At 31.6% G+C, this 19,543-nt stretch overlaps 1 protein-coding gene across 5 annotated transcripts in view; it reads right to left on the bottom strand.

Annotated features, from left to right (window-relative positions):
• The window catches only part of LOC115884634, a 114,903-nt gene that overhangs the window by 83,979 nt on the left and 11,381 nt on the right, over positions 1–19,543 (bottom strand). For 4 of the 5 annotated variants that reach the window (XM_030903289.1, XM_030903291.1, XM_030903290.1 and 1 more), the window contains 13 exons: positions 14,046–14,159; positions 13,843–13,991; positions 10,217–10,565; positions 10,025–10,108; positions 9,917–9,967; positions 9,800–9,862; positions 9,594–9,740; positions 9,387–9,524; positions 9,208–9,318; positions 6,920–7,090; positions 6,786–6,860; positions 6,621–6,728; positions 6,431–6,556 (listed from right to left, as the gene is read on the bottom strand). In XM_030903289.1, the coding sequence (XP_030759149.1) occupies positions 6,431–6,556; positions 6,621–6,728; positions 6,786–6,860; positions 6,920–7,090; positions 9,208–9,318; positions 9,387–9,524; positions 9,594–9,740; positions 9,800–9,862; positions 9,917–9,967; positions 10,025–10,108; positions 10,217–10,565; positions 13,843–13,991; positions 14,046–14,159 (1,686 nt within the window). The remainder of the gene's footprint in view (positions 1–6,430; positions 6,557–6,620; positions 6,729–6,785; positions 6,861–6,919; positions 7,091–9,207; positions 9,319–9,386; positions 9,525–9,593; positions 9,741–9,799; positions 9,863–9,916; positions 9,968–10,024; positions 10,109–10,216; positions 10,566–13,842; positions 13,992–14,045; positions 14,160–19,543) is intronic. The other variant, XM_030903292.1, reaches the window with a different exon arrangement.

Raw genomic sequence — 19,543 nt, forward strand, 5'->3', positions numbered from 1 at the left:
GAAAAAATCGAAATAAAAATAAAATTTCGACACCCTGTATCTCCGAAACTAATCATTTTAGGACATATACATTTATAGGAACTTTTTTACTTATTTTTATATGCAGAATATGCTGCCGAAATTTCCGGAATACAGTTCGGACCACCCTGTATATTATATTGAATAAAGAACAATTTTTGGGAAATATATTTTTGTCTGGAAACGTTCTATCCTTTTTTAATGTTTCTATAATAATATAATAATAATATCTCCCGTATATAGCGTTTAACGCCTTGGGAGTAGCAAGGTTCAGTTTGCCATGCTAGAGCCGTTCGGTATACAAGGAAGATAATGTGGCTAGCACTACGCTTCAACCGCCTATTATTACCTCAGGATTGTGAATCCCAAGTACTCATTTATTGCTGAGTCGACCTAGGTACCCAAACTATTATTTTTTTAAAAATAGCCGGCTGTAGGATTCGAACCCACAACCTTTAAATTGGTAGTGGAAAGCTGTACCTCTACGCCACCGAGCACCCAATGTTTCTATAATTAGTGTTAATTTTTGACAAGTTTTACGTCAATTTTTAGTAAATGACGTCTAGAGATTGACCTCAATAAAATTATCATCGATTTCATCCCCCAACCGTTTTTGACGCCGTTTTTTACGTATCATACAGTACTTTTACCTACAACTACTATATAAAATGGCAAAAATGAATGATCTACCGTTGCGGTAAATAGCATTTATTACACAAGGTAAGCGAACGCCAATCGTAAATATGTTACGAAGATATTACTAGTTTAGACTCTACTATAAAACATAAAAAAAATATTACCTGTCACAAGACCTTTCCTTTCCATTTCAGGTGCTTTTCTGTCTTGTGATTGATGATCTTCACTAAATGATTCACATGTATCCTGCAAATTCCGCCTCGATAAGCTCTGTCTTGTTATTCTAGTATTACATTCACTTGATGTTTCTTGCATGCATGATGGGCCAGATTTATTGCTAGTATCTAAAATTTTATGTTTATAGAAAAAAAAATCTATATCTAGGGAGTGTGTATAAAATCCCAAGAAATAAAAAAAAATCTCATTATATTTTAAAGTAAAAGTTGAGTCATCTGATTCTAATCTTTGGCAGTATTTTGCTAGGAAGTCAGGTCCTAATAGTTAAATTTATTTTAAAATAATTTTTTAAATACCTGTTTCCACCGTTTTCATTTCTAATAACGATTTTTTCTTATTTTTCCTAATTTGTTTGTCTTTGGGATCGTGAATTCCTTCATCCTTAGCTCTAGAACTGTTATCAATGTGACCAATGGTTTTACTTGCAACTGAAGTAGAATTCCTTTTCATATCTGACTGTAATACTGTAAAAAAAAACAAAAATTAGTTTAATATTGAAAACCATGTCTAAATATAGTCAAAGAAAATAGGCCTTTACATACGAAGTTTTGGTAAAATCTTGAATTTTTGATATGACTTACTTTGAAAGATCTAAAAACGAATTGTGAAAAAAAAAATTAATTTAACCCCGAGAGGGGGTAAAATAAATAAATAAAATTATTTTTTCGAAGTTTCAGACAAATTAATTACTAATAATAGTATCCACGGTCGGGCAACACGTAAATTTCGTCGGACAACTCCCGAAATTTTGTTGTACCTAAACATAGAACTTCCAAGTTTCGAGGCTCATTTAGTTATTCTGCTGTAAAAGCATTTAATGGTTTACCAAATAGTGTATTATGCAGGCCCTCTGTTGGCTCATTCAGGAAAGCTGTCAAGCGTCATTATATGAATGAGAGAAGTATTTAGTTTCGTCGAGAATATGATTTTAAAATAACTTATAATTATTTCTGTTTTTAGTTGGTTCATTTAATGCTCGCCTTTGCTATCATATTATTGTTTTCTATAATCTTTTAGTGTCATTAATTACTGCTCACGAAAAAACTTAGACTTAGAATTTAGTTGTTAAGCTTATATTTAATAGTGCAGTTAGATAGGCCAGTGCAAATAATTTTGAATTTGCAAAATTTTTTAGAAAGCTGCGACCATTGAAAATAGTTAGCCTTAGTAACCCTTATTAACAACATACTAAAAGTCCCCATTTGTCCGATGTGTGCGTCATCAAAAAAAATCGGCCGCCATCTTGAATTTTGGTACTTTTTGGGAAAAAATGTAAATAACTCGAAAACGGTGCGTTAAAACGAAAAACTTCAAGAGGTAAAAATTAAAGAGAATAAAAAACTATATGAGAATCAATAAAGAATAGTTTATTATCCTAACGCAGTGACGTACAAAATTTTTTTGAAAATGGAGCAATTTTTAAAAGGAATCACCGAAATGCAAATTACTATTTTTTTAAGCTTATTAACAAATAACATGGATATTTAGCATCAATTCAACTAAAATACAGTCCTTGTGACATTTTCAAGAAATATTTATTGGTGGTTTAATAATATTTACAAATTAACAAAAATTGTCCAAGCTATCCTTTACTAAATACATATGTACTAATAATGTGCGAAAGCAGCCTCCACCTTGTTCCGGTCGGGGCTGTTTGCACTTAAACTAAGGTCTTTTTGTTACCATTTTGTAAACAACTTGTTTTAAAAAATACAGTGACAGTTTGAAAAATTAGGCTACAGGTTGGAAGAAAAAAATAAAATGTAATAAATTACTTGCGAATGTCTTTTTGACATAAATATCATCTACGATCTTAACCTAAGATCTTAACACTTTTTCATTATGATAAATACATTATAAACATACCCCTACAAATCGAATAACAATAATTCAAATTATGACCATTTTAATAAAAATGTGTTACCAACTTGTGACCTAACTTTTCAAACTGTCATCTCTAGAATAAAAAATTAAATTTACAATTTTATTCGATTTGTTCTTCTATTGTTGTTGGAACTAAGGTATCCGTTTTTTTGCTCCATCCACATTCTGTTGCCTCTTCTCCGTTATTTAGCAAATACTGCATTTATAAATAGGTCCTATAATAATGATTTTCAGCTGCGTCAGTTGTTGGAGGTAAGGTAGCTAAATCAAAATTTTTACTATAAGTACCTGACGAGATGTAAGAGCTTTATATTTAAAAAACCTCAACTGATCTAAATCTTTTGCTAGCCTATGTCGACCATATAATGAAAATAAGAATGTATTTGCAGCTTCGACTAACTCAGATTTTTGTGCTGCAAGATCTAAAAAAATGGATGTAATTTGTCGCAGATGAGGATCTTTTTGCAACGTTTTGAAAGTCGCCAGTTTACATTACATTTTATTATTTTCTTCCAACCTGTAGCCTAATTTTTCAAACTGTCACTGTATTTTTAAAAACAAGTTTTTTACAGAATGGTAACACTAAGACCTTGGCTTAAGTGCAAATAGTCCCGACCGGGACAAGATGGAGACTGCTTTCGCACATTATTAGTACACATGTATTTAGTAAAGGATAGTTTTTACAATTTTTGTTAATTTTGAAATATTATTAACCCACCAATAAAAAATATTTCTTGAAAATGTCACAAGGATTGTATTTCAGTTGAATTGATGCTAAATATCCATGTTATTTGTTAATAAGCTTAAAAAATTAGTAATTTACATTTCGGTGATTCCTTTTAAAAATTGCTCGATTTTCAAAATTTTTTTGCACGTCATTGCGTTAAGATAATAAATTATTTTTTCTTGATTCTAATAGAGTTTTTTATTCTACTTTAATTTTTACCTCTTGAAGTTTTTCGCTATAACAAACCGTTTTCGAGTTATTTACATTTTTTCCCAAAAAAAAACCAAAATTCAAGATGGCGGCCGATTTTTTTTGATGACGCACACATCGGACAAATGGGGACTTTTAGTATGTTAATAAGGGTTACTAAGGTTAACTATTTTCGATGGTCGCAGCTTTCTAAAAATTTTTGCAATTTCAACATGGTGAATGTCATAACTGCACTGGGGTATAGATGGAGTAGCATTGTGCTAGATCTCGCCGCATCTTTTATTATGATATTTTGTAATTTGTTTTTCTTGGGTACTAAATAAAGACATTTATTATTATTATTATTATAAACGGTAAGAACTAGAAAAAAAAATTCAAATAAAAGTTATGGAGCGTCAAATTTTACATAGAAATGATCTCTGTACTTTTTCCTCTGATCAAAAAAAAAAAAAAAAAAAAAAACGAAATAGGGTGACTAAAAGCTAGGAGATGATATAAGACACTATAAGCTGGCTGAAAAATTGATATATTTAACATATTTATTCAATTTGCCTGGAAAATTATAAATTTCATTTAGATTTTTTAAAATTCACCACCAGAAAAGGACATTGAAAGAAATGTTTCAAACAAAATCAGAATCAACCAAACCAAATCTCCTAGTTTCTAGTCACCCTATCTCGGTTAATTTTGATTTGAGAAAAAAAAAGATACAAGACCATTTTTATGTAAAATCGGACGCTCTACAACTTTTATTTTAACTTTTATTTCTAGTCCTTTCCGTTTCTCGTTCCGTCTCTCCGAAATTTCGAAAAAAATAATTTTATTTATTTATTTTATCCCCTCTCGGGGGTGAATTTAAAAAAATCTTTCACAATTCGTTTCTAGATCTTTCAAAGTATATATAGATAGGTTAGTTATATCAAAAATTCAAGTTTTAACCAAAACTTGGTATTGGCCTATTTTCTTGGACTGATACACACCTTTATTATTTTGTTTGAGTTGACCCAAAGACCTTTGTCTGGTTAGCCTAAAATTGATATTTGGATCCTCAATTGCTCTAGGTCCATCTTCATTATTCCTGGAGCTTAATCGTAAATCTAAGAAAAAAAATATAATTTTCTCTTCATAAATACTGCATACAAACTAGAGTTGTCAGATTTTTATAGCTAAAATCCGGGAGGGCAAAAAAAGGGAGCAATAAAAACCGAAGCACTTGAAAAACGAAGGCGGCAGTATTATATTTACCAAAATAACATAAAGGAAGGTAAATAACTAGGTATAAAAAATGTTATTTGATTTTATAATTTGATTGGCGCTTTCAGGGATAGTATGATTTTCCGGGATCCGGGATAACATACCTAAATACAGGATTTTCCAGAAAATGGGAAGGATGACTGGGTCAGTACAACAAAGCATACATGCCTTAAGACAATAATATATTTTGAAGTAATTTACTACATTACACCCATAATAGATATAAAAAATTGCAGAGTTGCCGGTTCCTACATGCGGTAGGCCTGGTTAAAAATAAGCGAAGTGACTTTTTGCGAACATACTTTTTATTTATTACATCATGTCTTAAAGTTCAAGATAATGGTAGTTAACTTACATTACAACTAGTTGACACACCAAAGTTATAAGGTTTCCAACAAATTAGGCAAAGAAAATAAAGTCCTCCTACTCTGGATGCCAGCCCACCAAGGGATAGAAGGTAATGAAAAAGCAAAGCATCTAGCTAGAAAAGGAGCAACCATTCTATTAACTGGATCAGAACTGTTCTGCTTCCTAAGTTGAAACTAACTTAAAGCAGAACTCAAGAACCTGGAAGACTCCATCCGTAATCTGCAATTAGAATCGAAGAAACTCCTCAGGACTTGACGGGACAGGACCGAGAAAAATAAAAGATTTTCCCTGATTTAATTAAGAATAATCTTCTGATTGTCACGGGGTTTTTAACAGGACGTCATCTCCTCAATGAACACCTCAGTAGGCCGAAGCTAAGAAACAACGGCGAATGCAGATTCTGTGAGGAAAATGGGAAAATACCAGAATACATCATCTTGAGTGCGACGAGAAGACATCCCTTGAAGACGTGTCATAAACTTTGGTACCACTGATAACAGAGATGGGGAACTAACCTCTGTAAAACAGTCACAGATACTGGCTTTTGTCAAAGTCCTAAAACTGTATGATGAGTTATAAAGGGGGACACAACAGATCTATAAGGTCGCGCCAATTAACTCCCTCCTTCCCAATTTTCTATCTCTCTAGATCATAAAATTATTTTGTCTTTTTATATACTATTTATTCACCATTATTAACGAAAAAATATCGTGCTTCCTTGTCTAATGTGTACGAATATAGAAAAAGACAAACATCATTTTAGTATTAACAGCTGAAATATGGCGTCGGGAATGATGACGTATCAGCCAAGTCGAAAAACAAAACTAACGGTATGTAGGCATAGTTAAAAATCTGATTAAATTAAGAGGGATAAGAATGTTAAACAAGTCGAGTTAGTTATTAACACTGTAATAAATGACTAAAAATTAACTGTTGATAATTAAAAATCCAACTCTACTTGCAGTCTAAAATTCTTGACGTAAAATCCGGCAATATTGTTTTTAAGACATTTTTTTATCATTATTGTAATCATCAATAAATGTAAAAATTCATGCCACTAATCATTATCATAGCAGAAAGAGAAGAAATACATACCAGTTTTCTCAATTTCACTCATGGATTTATGTCGAGTTCTCTTTACTTTACTATCTAGACTCTTCTTATAAGAGGATTCTTTAGCATCACACAAAGCCGCATCGACCGACATATTCAATTTAGTATCTGTAAATCCAAAAATCCCAAATATTATGGTTATTAAATGTTACTAAGATTCATATAATTTTACCCCTATAATTATATTTTACAGCACTGAAAGACTTATGTCTCGTTCGCCTGCCAGATATTTCTTCTAGCATGAAGTTCTTTCCTCTGTCATCTTTAAGATCTAAATCTTCTAAAATTAAACAATACAATTGAAATTATAATTTATTGATTATTAACGCTATTTTACCTTTATTATCGGTCTCATTAAATTGTGTATTATTACTTATGAGTGATGACCTGCCTTGAATGTTTGATTCTGCATCTACAATAAATACTAAAGAATAATTTCACGTCCATTTGGTAATGATAAAGTAACATTACTTTGGGTCAATTTTGAGATGTCTAATTGTAACTTCTTTTTCCTCCCTCTTTTAGAAATGCCTTTATTCTCAATTAAATTAACCTTGTTTTCTCCATGTAATTGTAGTTTCTTTTTCCTGCCTCTTTTAGAAACGCCCCTATTCTCAATTAAATTAACCTCTTTTTCTCCATCTATAAAAAAAATTATATATTTTAAAATATACTTAACAAAAGTTAGATGGTTTTGTAAAATAGGATCTCATTTTAAAATTTTAAAAATTTATTTTGAATACCCTGTGCCACTCCCCCTCCCCTCCGATTTAGTCATCGAAACTATGCGGTCTGGATTTTAACGCGTAAAACAGTGATGTAGACAGCGTAATGGAAAATCAAATGTATTAAAAAGAGATAGAAATTGGTTTCTTCTATGCGGTATTGCAGGATTTTACATCAAAATTTCAAACCGCACAAGTAGGCGTTTATGAAAAATGTTGCATCTAGGGTTGGAACTTTATTTTTCACTATTAGTTACTCATTTTACTACAGCTGTAATAGATTATATTTAGTGTAGATATATTATCATCATTTCAGTAAAGAATTATTATAACATTATTAATTATTAAGTTTTTAAAATAGCCTATAATTGTCTACACACCATTTTCCTAAAAACGCAAAAAAAAACGGCAACACTGTATGCCGCTTTTGATTTTGTCTCTCTGTCTGCCAGCCGGTCGTTTATATTATTCTCTGTCACACGTATTAAAATCCAGACCACATAAATTGGATGACCAGCAGGATATATACATGTCACTGTAAATGTCCGAAATACGGTAAATCCTCGGTTTTACCGCATTTCGAGTTGGTTAGCGTGATTATTTGGAGGGTGTTATTCATTGGTAAATCCTAGGTTTAGCGCGTTTATCCTAGGTTTTATCGCATTTCGGACATTACGGTAACATAATACCATATATATATTAACTAAAGAATATCGACTCCAAACTGAATTCTGCGATGCCAAGCCGGTGAAATGGGTATATAAATATTCTGAAGGAATTTGCATAAATCGCTCAGTTAGCTGTACTCAAGCGTAGTGCGCAAGTCTGGATTTTGAATTATCGATCGGATAACCTGACCAATAAGAGACTAGACGCTAGCACCAGCTGTTCATTCGTACGGCTCCGTCCAACTTCGTATGGCTTTCGTTTTGCGTTCCTGTTCGACAATTGTGAAATACAACTTATGTGAAATATACATGGACCGGTTATCTAGTTATCTCTAACTCGGCTTCAACTCCAACACATTGCAGGGATAGGCGATAATCCGTATATATTTGATATGTATATGCATAATACTACATACATACCGTTTTGGCAAAGGAATACCTAGCATAGGAGATTTTCAGTGCGATAAAAAAGATGACACGGCTGCAGCCTACCCTGCAGTGTAACAAAGACAGATAACTCTGTTTTCCCTTCCACTGATTAGAAGTGACACGATGAGTTGTCAGAGGGTTGCCAGATTTATTACATTATAATTCGATATATGAGGATAAAATGTTTGGTAAATATAGTTTTGTTTCAGATTTCAGTAAATTTATTTCTTACTTATTTGATAATCTTTTATTTATAAATCAAAAGCTTTTTTAAATAAAATAATTAGATAATTTTTCACGACTTCCTTTTATTAACAAATATCGATATTTCATGAAATAATCAAACAAAATCAAAAGTATAATAAACTACACAAACAAAATAAAATATAATATTTAAGTACAAAATTGACATTCCTATGTGTTTCTAGAATTGAACACGCAAATAAAATACAAACAAAATAAATATAACAAGAATTAGAAATAGCTGGGTATAATATTATTTAATATCAAAAAATCTTATTAACTTAAATAATATTAATATATTAATAAAAACATTTAAAACTAACAAGTAGGGAGAGCAGTCGATTTTTTCCTATTTACAAATTTTATTCACTCATATCCAGCATTAATTTCATTTCAATGAAATCTAATTATCGCTGTTTTTGAAATGAAAATTTCGCTGTTGCAACTCTCAGCTCTCTTTTTATTAATATATTTTTTCGACAGAAGCACACAAATATTTGTCTGCATTTAGTTTGTTTCTTAACTTAGATTTTGTTCTTTGTTTAATTTTTTTGGGGGGGAAAAATGCGGGTTAAACTTTAGTAGATGAATTATTCAAAATATTTTCACAATGCCATAAAAGTAATTTTTTATTATACCAACAAAATTTATCCAAGTGATCCCTAATTCATTTTGACTAGTTTAATAAACTTACCACTTTTATATGCCTGATTTTGCATCAGAAAATTTCTGGTCTTTTTTATTACTATTTCTTCTGGTCTTTCATTACTATTTCCACTTGTTTTACTAATAACCAAACTTCCTTCTATGACATAAAAACAAATAGATCTTTCAATTTTTCAATTCTTATTTAAAATATTATTATTAAGTTACCCTTTTCATTATGATCACTTTGATATACTCTATTAAATACACTCTGTCTAGTTTTCCTCAGTGAAATATTTTCTAATTTAATTTCTTTTTGTGTTTTACATATATTTGCAACATCATCTCTGATTGATTGAAATGGCTCTTTTTATATTTAGAAAATAAAGTGAATTTAGCATTAAAACAAAAAATAATCCTTTCCTGATAACTTACCATTTCCAGTCTCCAACAAATACTTTGAATAACTTTTTCTTGTTCTAACATCAGAGTGGTTTGATATTACTTGTATTTTATTATCTATATTTAAAATAGCAGGATTTCTACCATTGAATAATGGGTTTTCTTTTACTACTTTATTGTCTAGAGTAAATATATATTTATTTTTAAATAAAAACTCTTTATATAGTGTGAAAACTTACTATTTTTATATTTTTTAGTGTCTATATTTACTGACTCCCTATCTTCAATCTTTAATTTTCCATCTACAATAATTGAGAAAAGGTCATTATTTACTAATATTTCTACAAATAACATACCATTCTCTTTCCTAAAGCGTTTGTCTCTTAATTTATTAGCTTTTTCATACACTGCAATTATTTCATCAATATAAATAATTACATTTCAATAAAAATCACAAGACTCACCATTTCTGACCCGTTGTAAACCACCCTTTTTATTTTTTCTTATTGGTTCGTTCAAAGATCCTTTAGAAGATGATCCCATTAACCCTAAAAGTTTTAAAACAAAGGTAAATACGGGTATTCAAATTCAAAGGAATACAATGAAATATATTTTGTGAAAAGAAAGAATTTATTTCAATTTACGTCAGGTCTTACCTAGTTTTACCATATCTTGAGCTTCACTATGCACACTAAAATCTTTACTTTTCCCCTTTATACGATTTATACTAGAATCATTGTAGACATGTCTTCTTGGAGATTTCAATTTAGGTGCCTTAGGTGTTACATATGGGTTCTCTAAAGATGACTGGGTTAATTTCAAAGGCGCTTTGTCATTCCCTATTTGTTTATTATTGACATAATCGTTCCAACTTTTCTTTAAATACGAATGCACTGTTTCATATGGTTTATCTTTTACTGATTCAATTTCAGCAACCGCATGTTTCCATTTCGCAAACCCAGTTTGGTTACACCTATAGGGCTTTAAATGCTTGTCACGTTTATTCTAAAAATAAATAAGAAATATATTATTAACTCAGTATACCGTGCTGGCAACTGTTACTTTTGGGTCGGTATTAACATGTGTGGAAGTAAATCGCATAGGCATCTTATTAAGTCGGAGTGAGAGAAATGCGACGGTGTGCTGTTGCGTTGTTGCCGGTACGCCTTTCCCTATCAAGTACAGTAAAATCACGATCGCAAACCGCTTATTTTTAAGACATTTTTCGAAAAGGTAACTAGATAAAATCACTAGATATGTTTCTGAGCATCTGAAATAAAATTACAAGGATATCGTTAGGATGTTTATTTTTTATAACGAGAAAACGTCAGTAATCGCGATAATTTAAAAACTCAACTTTTTTACGCATAACATGCACGCCATAACTTAAGAACCGCTCTAGATATTGAAGCTTTTTTTTATTTTGAAGATCGGATTATTTACAATATGTTTACATAAGAAAAATTCGATATGGTTGGGTTTTTTCCATTCTAAAATTTAAACAACCCATCAATTTCCTTTTTATGCATAGCAGTTTTCAGCAATCGTGTAACTTTTTTATTGATAAAGATTTTTGCATACTGTCTGCGAAGAAAGTTTTTGAACAACTACAATCAATTATTTCTAATAGCTTTCGAGATACCCATTTTTGAATTCAGAGTTCTAATAGCGCGACCACTGTCGAACACCAACTCGATTCCACATATTTTTACCAAAAATTCAAGTGTTTCTAACTTGCACTTGAAAATTTTCAAGCTATAGGGAAAATTACAACGACTCGTTAATAAATAAACAAATAAAGTATCACGAGACGTAATTAAATCGAGAAGCTGAACGCATGATGTACACCTTTCCCTGGAACTTTAAGTACTGACAGGTACTGATTGGGTCTACCGGTCGACTGCCACAAATCTGCTATATCCTCTTCCACGTCTCTTAGAAATGTGAACAGTTTCTCGGTTTATTTCATATTTAAACAACTGAACAAAGAGGGAACAGTAAACACGTTTGGCAACGTGTTTACTGTTCCCTCTTTGTTCAGTACATTATAATCCCCCTTTTTGTTCAGTACATTATAAATCGCACTGTACTCCTGTTACATACCGAAATCTCAACCCAAAACTAACCTTTGCCAGCACTTAGTATAGGTCTAAGTTTCATATACATAGTAAGATTTAAAAAAAAAACTACTAGAGTTGCCATAAAAATGTAGTTCCCTGTAAAGAATAAGGCTAGACTCACATGTATCACTTTACAACGACTTTTTAATGGCATATGTATATCATGATGAGACCCCGCTATCAGCTATCTACGCACAATCGGTTATGTCATCAAAACTAGATGCTATACTAAGAGCTGGCAAAGGTTAGTTTTAGGTCGAGATTACCGTATGTAAGAAGAGTACAATGCGTTTAAGATGTGCTGAACAAAGAGAGAATAGTAAAAACGTTGCCAAACGTATGAAATAAATCGGGAATCTGGGAATCTGTGGAAGGAGATTCGTTACGGTCGACCGGTTAACCAAATCAGTACTTAAAATTTCTAGAGAAGGGTGTATATCATGTATTCAGTCTCGCGATATTTTATTTGTTTGTTTATTAACGAGTCGTTGTAATTTTTCCTATAGCTTGCAAATTTTTAAGTGCAAGTAGAAACACTTTGGTAAAAATAATGCACTTTTGGTAAAAATAAATGGAGTTGAATTGGTGTTCGACAGTGGTCGCGCTATTAGAACTCAAAAATCGATATCTCAAAATCCATTAAAAATAACTGATCGTAGTTTTTTTCAAAAACTTTCTTAATATTTCTGCTATATTTTCTTCGCAGTCAGTATGTGAAAATCTTTACAAATAAAAAAGTTACACGATTGCTGAAAATTGCTATGCACTAAAAGTAAATGGACGAGTATTTTTAAATTTTTGAATAAAATTACAAGCCTTCAATATCTAAAATAGTTATAAAAAAAAGTTTCAATATCTAAAATAGTTCTTGAGTTATCGCGTGTTATGTGTTAAAAAGTTGAGTTTTTAAATTATCGCGATTACTGACGTTTTCTCGTTATAAAAAATATGGATACCCTAAGGATATCCTCAAAATTCCATTTCAGATGCTTACAAATATATCTAATGATTTGATCTAGTTATCTTTTCGAAAAAAAGTCTTTTAAAAATAAGCGGTTTGCGATCGTGATTTGACTTTACTAGATAGGGAAAGGCGTACCGGAGAAATGTGACAACGCCGCAACAGCACACCGTCTCATTTCTCTCACTCCGACTTCATAAGATCCCTATGTGATTTACTTACCCACTGCACTTACCCTAGCATCCTACAGGCAGAAATCTGCGCTAACGAAAGATGCATACAACTTATCTTAGATAGGAACTATCGGAAACAAGAAATAGCCATCATATATGATAGTCAAGCAGCGTTAAAAGCGATCAACTCAGTATCAATCAATTCGAAACTGGTCAAGGAATGCATAGAGAAGCTGAATAAATTAGGCAAAGAAAACAAAGTCCTCCTACTCTGGGTGCCTGCTCACCAAGGGATAGAAGGCAATGAAAAAGCAAATGATCAAACGGTCTAAGACACTCGAAGAAGTTTCTGATGACTTACGATCAAGAAAAAACACAGATCTTCCTGGGTTTAAGTAAGAACAGTCTTTGGATTGTCACGGGGTTTTTAACAGGACACTGACTCCTCAATGAACACCTCAGTAGATTGAAACTAAGAAGAAACGGCGAATGCAGATTCTGTGGGGAAAATGGGGAAACACCTGTACACCTCATCACTGAGTGCGCCGAGACGACCAAACCATTCGTGCCATGAACTTTGGTACGACTGATATTGGAGATGGAGAACTACCCTCTACAACCAAACCGTCCCAGATACTGGCTTTTGTCAAAGCCCTGGGACTGTATGATGAGTTATAACTCAAAAAAGGGGGACACAATAGATCTGTAAGGTCGCAGTGATTAACCCCCCTCCCACTCATTCTAAATTCTAAAAATTCTAAATGTGATTTACTTTCACACATGCAAATACCTACCCAAAAGTAAGAGCTGCCAGCACGGTATAATAATAGAATCATTTTTAGTTAAGAAAGAATCATATACCCGATGTGTCAAGCGCTCAAGTGTTAATTTGTGCTATTTTTTCATATAAAATCTTAAATGATTTGCATAAGTAATTATTTGATTTAAGCACCTACTCGCCTACATTATTAGGTCGTCTTATCGTGTTTATAACTTACCCTATATTTTTGAACCATAGAACCACTTACCTCTAATCTTATTGTTCGCAAGGCGATACTTAAATCATCTCTGCTGTTGTAAAGCATAAGATGATTCTCTTTAATCCATGCCCTTCTTCCTTTATCTCCAAAAAATCTGGTGTGATATAAGGTAAGATTGGATTTATTAGGTCTCCGTACTAAAAAATAATCGGATTAAGTATTTGAAATACCACATTATGAATCAGATATACCGTTTTTAAAATAGTTTTTAATTCCTGAATCATGACATATAATTGCTGGCCAATAAGGATGCTTGCCAACTTGGGCCCATACAAAACTGCCCAACTTATAAACTACTTTTTCTCCTAGGAAGAAAATTTGTATTAAATAACGTTTAATAGTACAGCAACATTATTACAGTTGAGTATTGGAACCTTTGGTGTTACAACAGCAAAATAGAACACTAATCCACCACAATAAACCAAAATACTTTACTTTTGCACTGAATGCGCATTTCGCCAACCATGTTAGCATCATCTGCTAGATTGAAACTATTTTAATCATCTGCTATCTGCTGATGATGCTAATATAGTTAGCGGAACGCGCGTCCAGTGCAATAGAAAAATGTTTTGGTGTATTAGTGTTTTATTTTGCAATACAGCAATATACAGTTTTATTACCATTTTTTTTAATAAAATATTTAATTTAATAAAAAAATTTATTATATTCTTTTCCTGATAGGTACACAGTTCAAACGTTCTATAATTTCCAAATTCGACACTTTTTAAGTATGGCAAAATGAATCAATGATACATAAAAATAGTTAATATTTTATCTCAAATAGATAAAAACGGAAAAAAACATTTCAACATTTCCGCCCTTAGGCCTGAATATAATATAAATTTAAAGACGTATATATATTCTCTTCAAAATATCCAAGTTGTTTTTTTTTAAACGGAACCTTTCATATATTTTAATGCTTCTAAATTCTACATGAAATTTTCAAAATGTTTTTCTGTATAATGCTTGGAGATATCATTTGCAGAGCAAAGGGAAATTATATATTCTTCAGATTTTTTTTTTGTTATTATTATGATTTATTAGCAATCAGAATATTTGCAAGGAAATTCTATGGGCTAATTTGATGACTTGAGAGCAATGACTCTCCAGTTAACGCGATGAGGTGTGATTCTCCAGTGAAAAATCCTCCTTAATATTCTTTCAAATCAGATGGCCATTGTCTTTTTAGTCTTCTTGTAGGTACTGGTTCAAGTAGAGGCTGAAGTAAGGTATTGGTGTGATCATGTAGTCTAATGAAATGTTTTTTACTCCGAGTTTGAATGACTTCTTTGACGTATGGAATTTTTAATGTAGAGTGTCTTCATGTAGAGTATGATTGGAGACATACCATGGTGCGTCTGTTATCATCTGTAGAATTTTAGATTGGCTCCTTTGTATTTAAAAAAGAATGAAACATACGCCACTGATTTTTTCTTTTGTTACTAAAATTATACAGGATTGTTCACCACATACGACACGGAGTGTTGTGGCTAAACGATTAGGTTTTTACAAATTGTAAGTTTTGGATTCGATGAAGGACTATTAGAGCTACAATTTAAAAATATTTTTACAAGATACAGAGTGTCCCAAGGAAGTAAAAAAATATAGTTGTATTTCTTTTAAATGGAATACCCTGTATATTATTCTATTTTTAGATTCTACGATTGAAATAAAGGTAAATTTGATTAAGGTTTATCACACTTAAACCTTACCATTTTTGAAATATTTTTAATTTTATGAAAGTGCAGTAAAAATTTTAAGGCTCCTTTTCTCCAAGGGTATCAAAGTTTTTAGTACTAAATATTTACTGAAGATTATTAATTGATCAGATATTGTGTTTCAATAACATTTGATTTACTAGCGCATCCCCAGAGTTCTGCTCCATATGTCCAAATAGGTATTATTATGGTTTTGTATAAAAGAAGTTTATTCTCTAGCGATAGTTTAGATCTTCTTCCCATTAACCAATATAAAAATAAAAAATGTCTATACCTATGTGGCGGATTCATCTTTCCAAAAAAATCCTTTATGGGTATTTCGCCACTGCACTGCAAGAAAATCTACAAAATAAAATAATTATTTTTTGTAAACACTTCTGCGTTAAACCTAAACGGACGCTGCTTGTCAGAACTTATGTTTATAGTAATACAAATTTGCCTAACAAAGAAAAAAAAATGCTTAACGTTTCGGAAAGTTATCTCTTTCCGTCGTCCGAAGCAAAAAAATACAAAGAATAAAGAAAAAAACTATTTAAAATATTTAAATTCAACTATTCAAAAAAAACACTTAGAACAAAATACACTTAGATCCATTTTATCACATACTAAACCAATGAATACAGACCAACAAACAAAAAATGTAATGTACCAAATACCCTGTGAATGCGATAAATTTTACATTGGTGAAACATCTTAAATGTCAGAATTAAAGAACATAAAGATTATTTAAGAAAGGGAGATTTTCACAAATCTAAGTTTGTCAGCATTCTTGGGGCACAGGGCACAGAATAAATTTTTTAATAACGCCAAAATTATAATGAAAGAAGCGATAGCCTCTAAAAGAAAAATAAAAGAGGCTTTTTTAATTCAATCTAATAAAAATAAATGTATTGCTCATGCATCTGTAGATGTTAGTAATGTATGGCAATCGCTTCTTTGATTTTAAAAAAAACATAACATACGTAAAATTTAAAAATAATCATACAGAAAGTTTGGGGCTTTTTGGTTTTACATTAAGTAATTGTTATCAGGCAGTAATTGTTAATTTTGAAGTTTAAATATCAAGTTAAAAATGGCATTTTAACAGAACGTCAACGGTTTCTTGTAGACGTATCTGTTTTAAAAAAGTAAAGTGTTCTCGAATAGTTGAATTTAAACATTTTAAATAGTTTTTTTCTATATTCTTTGTATTTTTTTTGCTTCCGACGACGGAAAGAGATAACTTTCCGAAACATTAAGCATTTTTTTCTTTGTTAGGCAAATTTGTATTACTATCAACATAACTTCTGACAGGCAGTGTCCGTTTAGGTTTAACGCAGAAGTGTTTACAAAAAATAATTATTTTATTTTGTAGATTTTCTTGCAGTGCAGTGGCGAAATACCCATAAAGGATTTTTTTGGAAAAACAATATAAAAATCATTCCCATTAACCAAAATCAAAAGTTGTAGTCATTTCCGGTGAAACAGGAAGTGGCCGAAAAGAATTGAATACGTCAATCAATCCTAATTTATGTCATATATTAATGTACAGGGTGTCCCATTTTGGTTGAAATCATACGGTATCTCCGTTATTAGTGAAGATAGAAGGGTGCGGTTTGCACAAACCTGTCTCACTTTTTTGTCAAACGGAAGATGCCGTAAACAAAATTTTCATAGCCCTCTTCGTTTCCGAGCTACAGGGTCTTTTTGAAAGTTTTGCAATTTGGGACACCTCCTGTATCTCTGTTATTGTTAAAGCTATCGAGAAGGTGAAAATTGTTTATTGTAGAACTTTTTTACGTAGAATACAGTGGCGTAGTCTGTTTTCTACCAAAAAATATTTTGAAAATATGAACTAAAGTTATGTTTTTTAAATGGAACACCCTGTATATTTATAAATCATATGATCTGTCTTGCCATAAACTTCTCAAAAATATATATCACTCTATATTTATTTTCATTATTTACTGCAATATTTAAAAGTTTTTATTAAAATATCATATTTATTAGTAGGCCATGATTGATAATAAAAGAAACTAAAGAATTATTAAAAGTATACTGCTATCGGTCTCTTGTTTTATTTTGGGAGCCGCTAATAAATTCTTTATATATTAGGGAAACTTAACTCTCTACCGCTATTTGTAAATCTTGGAATACGTGTATACGTAAGAATTATCTATCGTATCGGAAATTTTAGATATTCCTTTAGCTAATTTACGTGAAATATAGTTTCAACAAGATGGGGAACATTCCCCTCATAACTATGGAAATATTAGAATACTCTTAAATTATTATTTTTCAAATCAATGAATTGGAACCAATGAACGCATATTGATAGCCTCCTCGATTCCCAAGATTTCGCCGTTCTCGATTTCTGATTTTGGGAATTTTGAAATACGAAATATATCGTAGGCACTACAACAATGTCGAACACCTGAAAAATGCTTTAATCATTCAAGATTTAGATATTTGCAAACCCATCCCGTTATAAAAAAAAGAAAAATATATTCACAGTTTCAGTGGTAATAAATTTTAATATGTGTATGACTATTTTAGTAAATACCATTTTGATTTTTTGTTATTTATCACGGCCTACTAATCAGAAAATGATATATTTTAAAAATTGCAGTAAATAGTGAAAATAAATATAGAGTGATATATATTTTTGAGAAGCTCATAGCAAGACAGATCATATGATTTATAAATATACAGGGTGTTCCATTTGAAAAAATATAACTTTAGTTCATATTTTCAAAAATATTTTTGGTAGAAAAACAGACTACGCCACTGTATTCTACGTAAAAAGTTCTACAATAAGCAGTTTTCGCCTTCTCGATACCTTTAACAATTACAGAGATACAGGGGGTGTCCCCAAATTGCAAAATTTTCGAAAAGACCCTGTAGCTCAGAAATGAAAAGAGGAGCTATGAAAATTTTGTTTGCAGCATCTTCCGTTTGACGAAAAAGTGGCTATGATTTCAACCAAAATGGGACACACTGTACAAATCTCGTTTTTTTATCTGAAAAAATTAAAAACTTACAGAAGTGAGCCACTTTTGAGACGCACCCGGTATTTTAATGCTTCTAAATTCTACATAAAATTCTGAACACTTTTTTTGTGTAATACTCAGAGATTGATGCACCTTTTATTAATCTATGTTGCCTTTCTTTTTGTATACCGGGTGCGTCTCAAAAGAGACTCACTCCTATAACTTTATTTTTTTCAGATAAAAAACGAGATTTGGTATATTAGTATATGACATAAATTAGGATTGATTGACGTACTCAATTATTTTCGGTCACTTCCTGTTTCACCGGAAATGATAGAATAAAATATCATATGTCAACTTTTGACAATCTCGCTTAAAAAATAGTATTTAAGAAACATCAAATGTTGATGTCGTCCGATTGCGACCAAATTTGGAGGGCTGGAGGAGCCTGGAAAGTTGGATACGACGCTTCGTTTACATCTTCATCAGAGTGGGACTAACGATTTGACATTAACAAAAAATGTGGATTGATTTCGGCATAATTGGGGACGGGCTACAGGATGACGCCCTCGACGTTTCGAACCGATGCCTCTTGGTGGACGAAATCATCAGGATTTTTCTTAATTATTGGTGGATTGGAACCAAACCCGGCACGTGGATAGAGGTAGCCGAATGGAGTCCTCAAACGGGACAGACAGATGGAAGTAAGAAGAAGTTTCACTTCAAATATGCGCACATAGTGCACACCCAATTTTTTGTAATTTACTGAATTATCCGCTTTCTCAGAAATATGTTCTAGCGCGGATACAGCCAACGACACAACGTAGTTCTGAGAAACGAATAAAGGTGGGTTTATATGCATCCGTTATGGGTCGTCCTTCGTTCCGTTGCAGCAATCTTGTTGTAGTATTACATTTCATTTTTGAAATAAACCAATAAAAAATCGGTAAAAAAACTTTTAAGTTAAACGGTTTTATCTTATGTGCACTGAAAACTAGAAAA

Source organism: Sitophilus oryzae, unplaced genomic scaffold (genome assembly GCF_002938485.1).
Source record: "Sitophilus oryzae breed Bouriz unplaced genomic scaffold, Soryzae_2.0 scaffold_306_pilon_pilon, whole genome shotgun sequence".
Taxonomy (NCBI): Eukaryota; Metazoa; Arthropoda; class Insecta; order Coleoptera; family Curculionidae; genus Sitophilus; species Sitophilus oryzae.